This window comes from Siniperca chuatsi, linkage group LG9 (assembly GCF_020085105.1).
Source record: "Siniperca chuatsi isolate FFG_IHB_CAS linkage group LG9, ASM2008510v1, whole genome shotgun sequence".
Classification (NCBI taxonomy): domain Eukaryota; kingdom Metazoa; phylum Chordata; class Actinopteri; order Centrarchiformes; family Sinipercidae; genus Siniperca; species Siniperca chuatsi.
In genome coordinates, this window is record NC_058050.1 from 6840880 (window position 1) to 6857244 (window position 16365).

At 39.6% G+C, this 16365-nt stretch overlaps 1 protein-coding gene across 7 annotated transcripts; it reads left to right on the plus strand.

Annotated features, from left to right (window-relative positions):
- The first annotated feature begins 2020 nt into the window (after nucleotides 1-2020).
- Nucleotides 2021-14207, plus strand: LOC122881206 (protein rapunzel-like). 7 transcript variants are annotated; one of them, XM_044207064.1, is made up of 3 exons: nucleotides 2028-2286; nucleotides 11187-11248; nucleotides 11444-14207. In XM_044207064.1, exon 3 carries the CDS (start codon nucleotides 11458-11460, stop codon nucleotides 12631-12633), a length of 1176 nt encoding a protein of 391 aa, XP_044062999.1. In that variant the 5' UTR covers nucleotides 2028-2286; nucleotides 11187-11248; nucleotides 11444-11457; the 3' UTR covers nucleotides 12634-14207. The 7 variants fall into 7 exon arrangements, with proteins under 7 accessions (XP_044063003.1, XP_044062999.1, XP_044062996.1 ...); XM_044207062.1 differs by lacking the exons at nucleotides 11187-11248; nucleotides 11444-14207 and adding exons at nucleotides 2755-2810; nucleotides 3840-6299 and having other exon boundaries at nucleotides 2212-2286; XM_044207065.1 differs by lacking the exon at nucleotides 2028-2286 and adding an exon at nucleotides 5795-6697 and having other exon boundaries at nucleotides 11187-11252.
- The last annotated feature ends 2158 nt before the right edge of the window (nucleotides 14208-16365 follow it).

Consider the following 16365-nt stretch of genomic DNA (forward strand, 5'->3'; position numbering starts at 1 on the left):
TTCCTGTGAGCTGAAGAGACATCTTGTGGTGAGGAGGAAACACTAGCCAATGGCCAAGGTCAAAAAGATAAAACGTGGTCAATAGCTTCCTCGGACACGGAAGTAATTTATCATTTCAGCTTTCAGACACAAACAACAAAGACGGCACAACATCTTTTACTGGTTTTTGTTATTAGATTTATTGCCATGAGACGAAACAGTCATGAACTTTACATAAAATTACATAAATGTCTAAAAAACCTCTATCATTTTTAAAGAATGTACATTTATGATGCAGCTGCATTTCACAGATCATTACTTGACTGATTGGATGAAGCTCATGACGTTTCACTTTCTTGTGTTGTTAATGCAAATATCAATCATCAGCAAGGTATAAAAGTTACACTTAGATCCACAACATCTTATTATAGAACAAATAGTGCATATATTTATACTGTTGGGAATATTGTAGGAATCAAAGCTCCTGATACTCAGTGCCACCTCTATCCTAATAAATTCTTCTCAAAAAGTGGACATAATACTTTCAAGCATCTCTATTACACCAGATCATGAAAGAGATTCCCTTTAGTTCAGCTTGTCTAACATGCTGAGTGGATGCATGCTGAGTAAAGCCAGACAAAACAGCTAGATGCCCACAAAGCTTTCTGCCCCTCTTTCCTCAGCTGGTTATCATTATCTCAAATATTTCACCCATGTTTCCACCTGGTGAGCCTGAAACCACAAACAACAAAGGCAAAACTTTTCTACAAATTTAACTTTCCATTGATGCTGGAGCCAGAGCCTCTTTAATAGGACGTGCTGTTTGTTTAGTTAAAAGCTCCAAATGTCAGGGTATTGTGTGTGTGTGTGTGTGTTTTGCAGATCATTTTCTTTGCCAACGTAAAAGAAATTCAGATCTTTAGAAAGATCTGTCTGGAAAACAAACACACAGCACAACACCCACAGAGAGCAAGTGAGGTCCTCCACCAGCTGACTGACGTCACGCTCAGGCCTCTACAGTGTGTGTTTTTCAGCATCAGCCTGTACCACCCATCACGCCACATACTGTTGAGTCCCTGCGAAAGCTGCTCTCCACTTTCTGATGGTTACAAGCGAGTCAAGTGTGAGATCTGACAGTGGGACGACACAGGAACAAGGCGGTGGCGGACGTGCTCGCCTAACCCTCCTCCTCTGCCCGGCTGACCAGTATCATTTTGCTGCAGATATCCTTCCCTCCTCTTCCTGTTCCCGCCTCTTTATGATAAGGAGCATAGTGACAGTGACATCGGGCTGTGTGTGTGTCACGGCCTGCTTTATAAAGCACAAAGGCCATGAGTGAGCTCTGACTGTCATGGTGTGTACTCGGAAACACAGACAGTCTTTCACTGGGCGGCACTGTGACGGACTGATTCTGAAAGTACTGCCTCTGCAGGGCAAATGTCATCCCTCTTTGCAATGTCTGAATCCAGTAGCCAATAGCTTTCCATCACTAATTATCAGATTCAGAGTGAAGTAGGTCAACATTTATGAAATCATCTCAAAAGGCTTTTCCTAAAAAGTATTTTTCAGAAAACCGGTTTCAGTCTGCATGTTTAAATAATGTCTTATTTTGTTATTTAGGGTACTAATTTGCTGTGAATCCCAAGTTGTTGCGAACAGAGGGGGCTGAATTCAGCTTTTGAGCATGCATAGTCTCACAGAAGTTAGAGGAACCAGTGCGGTGACCATGGCAACCTTATTCGAGCCACAACAAGAAGGGTTTTGTCCTGATGGGTCGCTTTGCTGAACCCTACTGCGACAGGTCTCCTCTTTTTTCTCTTTTTCACTCTCTTTGTCTATCTGTCTCTCTTTCTCACACATACACAAACATGCACAGGCACATACACACACATACACAGAGAGAGAGAGAGAGAGAGAGAGAGAGAGAGAGAGAGAGAGAGAGAGAGAGAGAAACCATACTGTTTTAAAATGTTCCCAGGGTGCATGGTGTCCCTGCATGGGGAGTGTTTACAGGACGTTATCTGTGTCAGTGCCGGCCCCTCATCCCTCTGAGTGGGTTTCTGAGGAATGCTGGAACGGGATGGAGGAGTTCCAAAGGGGGAGTGACGAGAGAGAGACACAGAGAGAGACACAGAGAGAGAGAGAGAGAGAGAGAGAGAGAGACAGAGAGAGACACAGAGAGAGGGAGAGAGAGAGAGAGAGAGAGAGAGAGAGTCTATATATACATCTCAAGGAGGCTGGTGCTCACAGGCACAGCTGGACTTCTTGATAACTGGACTGTAACCCACTGGATATTTAGCTAGAAAGGTGAGTTCTTTTTCTGCTCCAGTTTGGCATCTCCATCATCTACTTCACCACTTTACCATCATTTTTAGTTTTCTATAAAATGAAAAAAAGAGAGAAAGAAAGAAAGAAAGAAAGCCTAAATATTTATTTATTTAATATGTTGTGTTTGTTCAGCTTTTCTCACCATTATTAAAGCTGAACTTGACTTGGCGCTTTGAGGAACTGGATTTTTTAAGTCTATTTCCTTAAAAGTTAAATGTTTTTTTCTACAGAAAAATAGCCCAAATTCAAGTGAAATGCCAGAGGTATTTCCCTCTGTGGGGGATGTGGTCTTGTTAAGGACTAACGTATGTGGTCTCTATCAAAGCTCTGTAGCTCTGCTGCAAAGCATATCACACTAAAAGGGGAGACCAGTGTTTGATCAAGTGCTATGTGGGACTCGCCTTTTTTTCCTCTCACAAAAATATATTTCACTTTTTGTGTTAAAAGAAGACAAACTTTTTTGTGGGAAGATATTTTCAAGCACAAACCAAGATAGTTACTCAGTAAGTATTTTCTTTCACCGTTATTATTTTCTTTTATTAGAATGGAATTGAATTCTGTTATGTAATTACAAATTCAAATTTTGAATGGTGCACTTTTTGTTATTTTGATCAGCTGGTTCACACAGAAATGTGGAAAAATTGTAAAGGTACTGATGGCATGTGACTGAATAAAGTAAATCTAATTAGTGCAGTGATAGCAAAGGCTGTAAAATGACACCACTGATCTCATCACAGCAGCAGTTATTGGTGAGCTTATGTTCTGTGATTACACATATAAACCTGTATTTGTCTCTTTTTTCATACCAAACCCTAAAAAAACATGAGATTTGTATTTGTTTGGTTTTAATTACATTTGGGCTGTAATGATGAGGGAATTGTGATTTCATTATTGAACAAGTGCAGTGGTGGGGATTTTCTTCTCTCAGACCTGGGTGTGCCTTGTTCAGAACGGATATGGGCTCCAGGGAACGAGAAATAAGTTAGGTCATCTCTCTTGTGTATTTTATACTGAAAACCATACTATCATTACTAGTAATTCCCCGTCTTTTCCCATGTTGTGAACATCTGTGTTTGCTTTGGGTCTTGGCTATTGTTAGAGCAGTAGAAAATTGACATCCCAAAGGGCCAATACTGCAATGTTGCACAATACTTCACGTCATAATTCATGAGTACACATACCATGTTTGATATTTGTTCTGAATTGCCATCCATGTGCACCTCATTTGTGTACTTCCATGAGCTTTTTTTGACATGTGTCAATGCCACCAAGGCTTAAAAACGAGTCCCTGTCATTAACTGAGGCTCCGAGGGTGCGGCATGAAACTGGATGCCTACATGTGCTGACATGACCTGCTGTTTGCTTTATTGTAGGGTTTTGTTTGTCAGGAAAATGTCCTGTGAGAAAAAAAATGACTTAATGTCAGCTGATTAGATTTGCTTTGCCAAATGTACCTGAAAAAAGAAAAAGAAGGGCCATATTTTTTCTGCATAATGAACTTTACAAGGGTTTCATGTTTCTTCTTCTTTCAGGCACCAGCAAAGTCTCTGGCTGTGGAAAACAAATAAGAGTAGTTAGTGTGAAATACATATTACAAAGATGAACAGTGTGGCAGATTGGCTCGTGCAGAACAGGGACAAGATTGAGAAAGGTGTGGAGATCATGGGGCAAGCCTCTGAGGTGCTCGCTGCCACTGTGGGCCAGCTTCACCCTGTCTTGGAGGCCGTGTTCGTGGCTTCATCCGAGATACTCAGCAACCCCGAGGGCAAAGAGGCTCGCTACCTGACTCAGCAATTCGAAATTGTCAACCAGCAACTTGAGGGAATCCAAGATGAGATTGATCAAATTGCCCTGGAGCTGCAGAAGACGTCGATGAACAAGCAGAACTTTGATCGAGAGGCACAGATGCTCAGCCAGTATGAAAAGTTCCAGGACTTTGTCAACGCCAAGCCAAAGTTCAAAGAGAAGAAGATGGAGAAGTTCCTCAGCCATTATGAGAACACCGATGGCGACTTGAACTTGGACGCCCTCTACAATGCTGTGACTGGGGAGAACACCTCAGGAGACCCTATGCTAGAAATTGTAGTCACCACAGAGCAGAGAAGCAGAAGGGCAGTTGAGGATTTCTGCGCTCGGTTGAAGAAGCTCTTTGTGGTTGGCATTATCGCCGTCATGGGCCATGCCGCCTTCAAGGAAGGGGCGGTGGGGGAGGAGATGGTGAAGAAGTGGCAGGAACGAATGGAGGATGTGGAGAAACGGATGAAAGCGGCTGTGGATGACTGTACAGAGAATTTTGCCGATCAAGCCAAGCTGGACATGGAGCACCTGCGTCTGGAGAATCCTGCCGCTGTCAACCATGACTTCACCAAATCCCTTCTGGATTCACTTGCTAAGAAATATGACTGGGTGAACTGGTCCATCAGGGCCTTCAGTGACAGGGAGCGCATTTTCTTTTTCAACTGGCTGGCAGGAAAGAAGTACCACGGAAGTGGAGGAGCCAACTGTTTCGACATTTTGACCAATAACAAGATCAAAGTGGTGGTCTCTTTCTGTGTTAACCCCAAGCCCATTAACAAGAGTCAGATCCAAGAGCAGATTGAGAGCCAGAAGCTGAAGGGGAACATGATGGAAGTGGCTCTGTCTTTGAGCAAGAGCTTCCCCAACTGCCTGGTCCATGCTGTCAGCCATTACAAGGAGGTGGTGGAGACCAACAACTTCCATGAGGATTGTTACTACTATGGAAAACACAAAGGAGCCTACCTGTGCATCCACCCTGAGTAGGCTTAAAGAAAAACATAAAGTGTAGCTGCATACAGGAAGAAATGAGCTACAGATAAATTCATGAATGTCTTTGCCAGAAACCTGGACATATTTGCATTAAATATAGAAATGTCTTCATAAATATTATCTGTGTTGATGCATAATCTGCTATGTCTGGTTTCTGGTATGTGATTCATTATCTTACATGTAATGATTTTTATTCTTTTACATGTAGATCTTCCCTCTATTGATGATACAGCAACTTCAGGGTGTTATAGACATTTCAGAGCCATACATCTCCATGCCAGCTTCGACTTAGTGTTATGAAACTTATTATGATTCTCTCCCCAGTGGATATTAGAGTTGGGCAATATGATGATGTTAATCTGTTGCTGCCAGAGACTTTGCCATACGTTTATACAAAGGTAACCTTCCCCTTTAATCCCTTCAACGTCTCTGGGTGTATCGGACCATTGTGGGAAAGGCTGTAAATCAATGAGCAAGACTACTTTATGGTGTTAGTAGATTTTTATGTTGATTTTTTTGCATTAATGTGGTGCAGTACCCAGATTTGTCAGTTTGGATTGGTCAAAAATATTGGTTATTCTGAACTTCACAGGTCATTATTGGCCTTTGAAAGCTCTAGAAAAAGCAAGTAAAATTGCTGTTTCTGATGTCAAGAATGAACTGTCAAGATTCAATGGAATAGTTCAAAATTTTGGGAAATATGCTTGTTCGCTCTCTTGCCGAGAGTTAGATGAAAAGACTGATATGACTGTCAGTTAATGTGAAGCCACAGCCAGAAGACAGTTAGCTTAGCTTGGCATAAAGACTTGAATCAGGGGCAAACAGATAGCCTGGATCTGTCCAAAGGTAACACAATCTGCCTACCAGCACCTCTAAAGTTCACTAATTAACTCGTTATATCTCATTTTTTTAAGCTGTACAAAACCGAAGTGTAAAAATTTGTGGGTTATGTGCAGGACTATTTCTTAGCTGGGAGCAGTGACTTCCTGGAGTCTCAACAAATAACCCCCCCGTAATGACACATACTGTGGTAGATGATTTTAATCATATCGCCTACTCCTAGATATAAATGTGTATAAAGAAAAATCTATTATAATAATTGTGCTGCTTTTGATGCAATATATTGCTAAAGTCCTTAGTCTACAATCACTTCATCAAGTATATTGTATATTTTACTTTAATTTGTAATAAACAAAAATTCTGAATGTTTTTGTCATCATTGGTAATCATTACTCCATTATTTAAAAGCACTTTTTTAGTTCAAACCTGCTACAATTATTGAAAATCATAACTAAGCATTATGTATAACGTTCTGCTGACTGTATTTCTACTCAGAACAAATTCAGTCTACTTCAACAGTAATAATGCTTAAATCACATGCCATTGTTTATCAAATGGGTGGAGGTTGACCTGTAATAATATCGCCACAGCAACAAGCTATATGCTCACAACGTTTTTTTTTACTCCACCACCCAAGTTTTTTTTTTTTTTTTGTACTTCTGTCTGACTGGGTGTGCCTCTCCTCTGTAACATGAGAGCCACATGACCAATAGGAAGACAAACAGTGTGGAAGTTAGTGTATTTCTTCCGCAAACTTTTTAAGGTGAGTCCATTTCTGTTCAAAATACTTTATAGTGGACACATGGCACATTTAGGTTAAATGCGTGGTATTGATAGGACACTTTAATAGGAAATGATCGATTCAACTTCATCGACTTCATTCCACTCTCTCGTTACATAATCGAGCTTTTTTTCCTCTTTGACGCACCGTGTTGCTGTTAAAAAATGTCAGATACGCTTACATATTTTGTTAACGCAGCTTCATTTAATAAAGTAAAGTGGGGTCATTAGATGAATCTGCAAAATTTAATGCAGTTTAAACAAAAAGTGTCTACTTTTATGGGCGTTGGTTGCCAACTCTGGTGCCACCGCTTCACTTTTTCCAGGAAGTGTCAAACTTTTTAAAGGCGTTATGCACTTGTGATGCGTTGTAACAAAAACCTAATCTGTGGTGTTAACCTGCGATGTTTGTTTGGCTCTCTGTCCTTCGGCTGTAAAATGATACAATTACAGCCCTTGTACACAGACTGATCAATACATTTTCCATTAAGAGGGCGCATTAACAGAGCGTTTAGTTTTTCTCTCAGTGGCCAGACTGAGTGGCCAGCTGTGAGAGGGAGGGTTTGGTCATCTTTGTGTTTAGAGGAAGCTCTGGCACATAACATTAACATGAACTACTTGAACTCTTTTAGAGCCATTCTGTGTGTTCTGTTTGAAGTAGGTGGCAGCATGAACATGACATGTTTCACTTAAGTTTATTCTGCTGTTATCATAATCACATGTGCTGTTAAATGAAATTGTCTTTATGAAATATCATGTAGGCTATAAATAAAATTAAATAACATGATTCCAATGTAGCTTACCATTGTTTTGAATCAGTACATTTCTTAAAACTGTTTTTTACCAAAGGTGGAAGAAGTACTCACATCCTTTACTGAAACAAAAGTGAAAATACCACACTGTAAAAATATCCTGCATTCAAAATGTAAACTCATTCTGCTGAATTTTTAGATAGTTAATACTGATGCATCAATGTGCTGCATTTTACTGTTGTAGCTGGTAGAAGTGGAGCTATTTTTAACTACTTAATGTACATTTTGGTAGTTTAGTCCAGTGGTTTCCAAACTAGAGGTTGGGCCCGCTTCAAAGGGTCACAAGATAAATCTGAGGGTTGGGAGATGATTCATGGGGTAGGAAAGAAGAAAAAACAATGTTCTGCTTCACAAATTTGTATTCATTTTTTGGACTTTTCTCTAATCTTTGCTTTTTGTGATATATATATATATATATATATATACCCCTTTGGTCCTCAGCTTTTCTTTTCTACCCCTTTTACCCCTTTGGTCCTCAAACAGTTATTTAAATGAAAGTGTAAAGGGGAAACCTGAAACATAACAAGGGGCCCCAAGTAGACACTGTTTTTTTGTGAGTGGTCAAGAGCCATGAAGGTTGGACACCACTGGTTTAATCTTGAACGATACATTTTATTTTATAAGGTTATCTCTTTTTTTTAATGTAAAATCTCCATCTGAAAAGTAGTAGTAGTAACTATAGCTGTCAAAAAAGTACAATATTTCCCTCTGAAATGTAGTATAATGTAGCATAAAATGGAAATACTTAAATTAAGTACCTCAAAGTTGTGCTTAAGTACAGTACAGTATGAGTAAATGTACTTAGTTACTTTCCACCACTGTATATTACTGAATATTAGTGGAAATATTAGTGAAAACAAGATGTGTTATGCTTTTCTATAGCTTGGCATTCATATCTCTGGTATGTGAACTGCAGATGCACATCCAGCTCTGAAAATGTGATTTCTTGGAGCACTTTTATGTTTGAATTGTCTGCGGGAAGATGCTTCACATGCACTCAGACTGCAGTTACACAACCCCTGGGACCCTGAGAGAGATAGAGAACACGAGTGGTAAACAGGAATCACAGTTTTAGCACGGTCAAATTAAATAAGATACAGCAACTGTAAATGCTCTAAAATCCTGCTGGGGTTTCCTGTACTTTGTTGTTTTTGTTCTCAAGTCTTACAAGGAAATTATGCAGATATTACATATTTTATATCATAATCATAGCAGTTATAGAGCTTTGTGGTTGACATTCAAAGGAGGCTCATTTAAAGGAATAGTTCGACAATTTGGAAAAAACTCTTTATTTGCTTTCTTGCCTAGAGCTAGATGAGAAGATTGATACCACTCTGATGTCTGTCCATTAAATATGAAGCTACAGCCAGCAGCCAGTTAGCTTAGCTTAGCATAAAGACTGGAAACAAGGGGAAATGGCTAGCCTGGCTCTGTCAAAAAAAAAAAAAACGTCTACCAGCACCTAAATCTTCGCTAATTATATCTCGTTTGTTTAATTCGCACAGAACCAAAGGGTACAACGACAACTTGTGGGTTTTCAGGGGCTGTGTGTTGAGACTCCGGGAAATCACTGCTTCCGGCCAAGAAATAGTCTGGCACATAACCCCCCATAAAACCGCAGCGAGTTATTTTTACGTTTCGGTTTTTGTAGGAATTAAACAAACGAGAGCATGTTAATTAGTGAGCTTTAGAAGGGCTTGTTGGCGATTCTATTACCTTCACACACAGTCGGACTAGCTGCTTCACTCTGTTTCCACTTTTTATGCTAAGCTAAGCTAACCAACTGCTGGCTATAGCTTGATATTTAATGGAAAGACATGAGAGTGGTATCAGTCTTCTCATCAACTCTCAGCAAGAAAGTGAATCCGAAACTATTCTTTTAATTTTGGAGACATCAGACAGACATCTTTGTTCAGATTTGTACATCCATGTTGGAATTTAATCACCAGTGAAGACATCCTTCTTGTCTTTGGATGCCTGCAGATGTGTCTGACCACTGCAGATGTGTGTGGTGCATCAGTCTGAGAAATGGGTGCTATCTTCTTCTTCTGCAATCCTCTGCAGTCTAGCTAGATAAACCCCACAGAGCAGAACTCAGCAGAGAGACTAACAAGCTGACAAATTCATTTCCATTGTCTTGTTGCCGTGGTAACTTGCTGAGTTTTACTGGAAAACGCACCCTTGTCCAGCAAGTTTAACCTCTTACACTTAATCACTTCCCACGCATGCTGCTCCAATATTGACTAGGCTGGCTAAGGGAGAAACAGCACTGCTGCTTCTCCTTCAGCCACAAACCTGAATGTGAACAACACTCTGAAGGCCTGAAGCCTGAATTAAAACATGTGAAGACAGGTTCATTACCTTAAACTGCTACATAGACAATGAATGTGAGACTGAGTTTGTGAAGCCAGTGGATGACTGTGCCATCATTTTTTTACATAATTTTATTTCCACACAAATTACACATTTCCAGGTTTGCAAAAGGACATGTCTGAACATGCCTAGGAAATCAGTCTGGGTTGCTCTTACAGTCAGCATTTTCTATGTTTCCTGGCCTTTGGGAGGAGTTGTTTGTGTTAGATTTTCCAAATCCAGTGGACTTTTTGTTTTTAAACTGCAAGTCAGGAAGTAATTTTCTTCATGTCAATAATCACCTAGCATCGCTGAATACTTGCTTTTAACCTTTTGTATTGTTATATTAGGACTTTCCAAGTGAAAATGCAGCACTTATTTAGAGACAGAATAACAACAGACTGTTTGAGAAAACAATCCTAACTCAAGGTCCACTTAATAGCCTTTCCCAGATCTTCATCTGTGGACAGAATTCGCTCAGTTGTCATGGAATTAATCTGTTGATGTGAGCTCAGAAGCTATTATGACTTCATCCGTAGCACTTTTAGACCTCATGTTGGCTTAAAGTTCAAGCAAAAGTTTGACATTTTGACATATGCTTATTCGCTTTCTTGCAGGGGGCTAGATGAAAAGATTGATACGACTCTCATGTCTGTTTCTTAAATATGAAGTTACATCCAGTGGCCAGTTGGCTTAGCTTTGCATAAAGACTGGAAACAGGGGAAATGGCTAGCCTGATTCTGTCCAAAGGTAACAAAATCTGATGCACAAAAAACGGAGACTCAAGGAAGTCACTGCTCCCAGCCAAGAAAGTCCTGCACATAACCCCACGTAAAACCGCAACTTGTCATTTGTGTGAAAGTTCATTATTGACCTTGAGAATAGTAGACAGACAGTTAGGAGAGATAGTGGCATTTATCATTTCATCCACATAATGCATAATGCACTACATTATTTGACTGTATAATGTACTTTACGTTTTTGTATTTTACACATGTGAGTTGAGTGAAAAAGTTTCTAGTTTCTTTGTTAGACTTGGCTTGGTCAGTGCTCCTCCGTGTTGTCTTCCAACAAGTCATTCTGTACTAAGAGAAATGGTGCATTACTTGATTTATAACAGCTACTACCCTTTTGCCATTCTCGTGATGCCCACAATGTAAACACACAAATAACATACAAACAGTTATATAACAATACCGGCCTTCCGTCACTGCTGAATTCCCTTTGCATTGTTGACTCATTGCTCACTGGGTGTGGCCAGCAGCCAGCACTGAAGCTCACTTGGCTGTCTCTGTCTTTCCTTATCAGTTTTTGCTGTGTTGTAAGAGGAGCAAGAGAGTAGGCCATAGTCCAACAACACTGGAAAAGAGGTAAGTAAGTAAATCAAGAAAACTGTCTTCTGTCAGTAAAACTGAAATGGCTGATACTTTCTGCTTCATTTTTGTTGAGTTTTTTTTTTTACCTCAGTCTGTATTTTTACTTTGTTCTTAGAAGAGGTTTACTTGCGTTAATATCACAACAGGACCAATTCTGACTGTTTCTAACCATATCAATATTTTTCTCAGAGACATCAGCAAAGATGGCAAACCAGCTCCAGAAGCTTGTAGCGGAGAAGAAGGATATGGTGGAGACTGTGATGGAAGTGTTTGAACAGGGAGCTGAAGTGGTGGCCAGTATCGCTGGTGACCTTTTCCCTGTTTTCTCCATCGCTGCTCCAATTGTTAAACTGGCTCTGGACAATGTAGAAAGTAAAGAGGCGGCATTCATGAAGGAGCAGTTTCAGAAGGTCCGAGAGCGTCTGGAGGTGGTCTCAGAGGAGATTCAGCAGATCAACAATGAGATCAAGAAGAGCGGATTGGATGCTGTGTATTTCCCACTGGAGGAGAACATCACCAACCAGTTCAGGAAATACATGGACATCCTCAATGCCAAGCCCAAGTTCAGAGAAGTCAAGAAGAAGCTTTTCCTGGAGCATTTTGCCAAGACCGGCGGTGACAAAAACATTAACACCCTCTACAACTCTGTGACGGGAGATAACTTCTCTGGGGAATCTGTGCTTGAGATCACCCTGAACTACGAGGAGAAAAGTCGCCGGCCGATGGAGGACTTCTGTGCCAGGCTGAAGAAGCTCTTCTGCATCGGGCTCATTGCGCTGTTGGGCCACGCTGCTCTGAAGGGATATGATGAGGAAGAGGCACTTCTGAAAGACTGGGGGGAGAAGATGAAGGTTGTCCAGGATAAAATGAATGCTGTCATTGAAGACTGCATCGTCAGCTTCCCCAAACAGGCTGAGCTGGATTCCCATCGACTGGTGAGAGACCAGTCGGACTTAACCAGCCAGCAGCTAGCTGATGCTATCATAGAGCAACTAAAGAAGAAATATGACTGGGTGGGCTGGTCTGTGCGTATATTCAAGTCTCCTTCAGGCCTGTTCACCAACAAGAAGGATTACCATTGCCCGACAGGGAAGAGTCGCTTCCAGGTCCCTTCATCAGATGAGAAACTTAACGTCTGGGTGTCCTACAGCTCCTCGGCTGAGCCTGTGGATAAGAATCACATCCAGCAGCTGATCCAGAGTCAGAAGAAACTCACAGTGGTGGGTGTAGCAGAGCTCCTGTTTGAGAAGTTGCCCGGCGACTGCGTTGTCCACACGGTCAAAACCAGCAAAGACCTGGCCTGCTCCTGGAGCTTCACAGATGAGCTCCACTACTGGGAGGAGCACAAAAACTTCTACGTCTGTGTTCACTCGGCTTGAAGTTTTAGACAATGAAAAAACTCTCAAAGTCAATCATTCTGTTGGTTTGTAGGCTATTTCATATTACATAAACTCTACAGCTGCCTCTCTGCCTGGCCTTAGCAGTGAAATATTACACAGTATGTGCCTTAATTTCACCTCTCTTTTATTCAATTATTCTCTTTTTCTACAAATCTTTACTGTTAGTTTCTTGCAGACATGGGGGTGCATCAAAGTCAAGTCAGTTATTTATATATATATATATATAGCCCAACATCACAAATCACAAATTTTCCTCAAGGGGCTCTAAAATCTGTGCAGCATACGACACCTTCTGTCCTTAGACCATTACATTTGGATAAGGAAAAATTCTCTTTAATGGGGGAAAAATGGAAGAAACTGTACAGACTTCCACAAAAAAGAAAGTAACACAAATTGCATTCTTTAACTAACATTTTGATCCCATGCAGCTCAGAACAGACAGAAGAGCTTACCCCTTTGTTTAGGCTGTATTATATCCCAGTGTCTTTTTTTGTTATGAAATTGGTAAATCATTTAACGTAATAAAAGTTGACAGTTGCAGAGAAATTCTGGTGTAAGATCTACAAGTGTATTTTCTACTTTCGCTATCAATTTCAGGAGGTCGTGGTTGTTTTGTTACAGTGGGACGTGCTGGGAAAGTTGTTGATTTAGAATCCGGCTGTCATACAGAGATTATGTTTTGCTGGTAGTGATAAGCGGTGACCTCGCCCTGTTAAGGACGTATATACCAAAGCCATGAGAGAAAATGCTCATTTGACAAAAATAGTAAGCCTTGTTACTGGCTGCTGTACATCACAAACAAAGCAAAATAATGCACAAGAGACAAGGCCTTAATTTGCTGTAGTGAACTGGTACCCATGAAACTTTATTTACACACCTTGCCACGAACATGCCAAGGTGTAGTGACGGCAACACTTTGTTTACATACAGATGCTTAGCATTTTAACCTGTGTGGTTGTGCAACACAAACTGGAAAGTTGTACCTGCTCAAAACCCTCAACTTCATTTACTTTGTACTTTTCTAGAGGATTTGCTTTTAAATAAGAAAAAACAGTGAATGGAATTTAGGACAATGTAAATCTTGGGTTTGGGATTTGGGAGCTTTAGTTTTTTTCAACAGATTTTAATCAAAATTGATATAATCTGACCATGACATTGACACTACGTTGTAATAGCTAAAATATGTCAACACTGCAGAAAGATTTTGTTTATAATCTTGTTGACCACTGACCTGTTTTCATTGTTTTAGATAATTTGTGTGTTATTGTACATCACAGTAATTTGTGTTTCTTTGTTTGTGTGTAGTTTATATGTTATTACCTATGTTACATTTCTTTGAAAATTTCAAAGAATTCTGACCAAAACATGCCCCATATTAACTGTAAAATTATAGGTGTTTATGTTGCACTTCTGTATTATATTATTTGTATTTCCATACAGCATATTTGGGTTGTCAGTGTCTCAGATTTAAAATCCTGCTGGTAAACCAAACCAATGAATGTAATAAATCTTCCAAATAAACTCAGTCGTAGGACTGACTGAAAAAAAATGAACCAATGCTTTTTCTTTTCTTTTTTTGGATAATTGGTCATAGTTTTGTGGTGGGTTTGATATTTGCTGAAACTAAAATGAGAGGTAAAATCCACATAAGTTGCTATCAACAACTTACTGAAACCCCTGAAATGATCCCAATATTGATTGCAAAATCTTTCAAGAACTGATTACCGGCAGTGTTATTTATTTTATCACTTAACTTTAAGTCCCCCTGTTTAGCATTTATAAGCATTGTATTAACATTTAGTGAAAGGTTTATAACACACTATACTGTAATGGAGTTGTAGGCAGATATTAAGACATTTTAAATGTTCTTTAACGTACATTATTTTAAAATTATGACGTTTCCTTTGTTATAGTATAATAACTGTGTTTTGTTATATTGTCATTCATTACCTGTTTATACACCAGCTCACTTGTAAGTGCCCACAGGAGGAGTTATAGTTGTTGACAAACACATTAGTGAACACTTATATTTTCTTACAACTACATTATTGTGTGTTATAAACCATTTATTAAATATAGACCTGAATCTGGGCCTTCTGGTTCTATATGTCTCTTTACCTGTTATCCCCAATGTCGTCCAGTAAAACCAGTATTGTTCCATGGCTACTATATTCTTTAACTTCCTACGGGGTAGTTTTACCGCACCTGTTAAGGTCAAATGTCACTTGTAAATGGTAAACAGCTGAGACTTGTTTAATTACCAGAAAAAGAGAGAAGAAATAAGTACTATATCAAACTCCACTCCACTGAGGTGTTGTTGAGCGAGGTACCACTGAGTTAACACCCAACTGTTCTGTGGAGAAAACTTGCAGCTTACAAAAAGAGAAAGAGACAAGAGAAAAAGGATATTATGGTTAGCTAGTTTGGAAACACCCATAGTGCTCTATAATTATGTGGTTGTGGCTTTTCTATCTTCGGCGTATGAAGACTCATGTCCCTGCAGTACATCACACTGACGGGTCAAGTACCCCAACAGAAATGAACAAGTGCAAAGGAAAATAAGCGGGTCAAAGATTGTCATCTAGCTGTATTTTTACTGAGATTTCTTGGATTGGACATAAACAGAAGGAAATCCTGAGTAAAGAAGTAAAGAAAAGTCACTAAAGGCTGTGGATCAACATGGATGTTGACTTTGATGAAAGGAGACATATTGCCTGTCTAAAATCACAAGCACCTGCTACCTGTATTGCAATTTGATCATTTAGCCCTCTATAAAGGCCAAGACAGTGAACTAAATGTGACCTCTGACCTTTCACAATAGCATGAAAACATAAGGCAAGTCAATCAAATTTACAATGAAAGAGGTATTTATACAGCTTTATCACAAACCATGATGTTAGTCTGCTGCATTGGTACCCAACCCAACCCCAGCTTGGGGGTCTGCATCCCCCAACAGCTCAAGAGATCAATCTGAGGGGTCACAAGACGATGAGAAGTTAGGAAAGAAGAAAAAAGAAAAAAGAACAGGTTTATCTTGTCTTTGCTCTTTTCTTGTGAAATATTGGGTAATTTTACTTCTTCAGGCCTCTAGCAAATATTCAAATTATCCACTCTCAGAAGGTTTGAAATGCTCACAGCTCATAGAAATATGTATAACCTTTGACAAGTTGTGATTTGATTTGCTTTGTTTATGAGGATGTTGGGAACCTGTGTTCTACTGCCATAGTCCTCTTTGTATCTGCATCTACTCTCACATGAGTTCGTGTTTATGGTCATTTAATTTATTTATACAGCCTTTTATCACAAGCAAGTCTCAACAGACTCAAAAGAGAAAGGAGAACAGAAAGAAAAGAAAAATCTGACTGGCATCATCTGAAATCCTTCTGAAATTCCCTGAAAGAAATCCAATAGTTGCAGAACAATAAAATATATAATAACATGGACAATGACATGGAGTTAAAGCTTATATGACAGGACAAAAGGAACCCAAAGGAGAGATGAGATTTTGGCCAGAGCCAGCATAAGAAATATCAAATCAAATCAAGTTTATTTATAAAGCACATTTAAAAACAACCAAAGTATAAGTATATTATATAAATAAATATAAGATATTCTGTAATAATGTAGGAACTTTGTCTTAATTGTGGGGGGCTCAGACAGTCTTGGTGATGTCGGGAAAAATACTCCAATTACCAAACTTGGCTTGCAGAG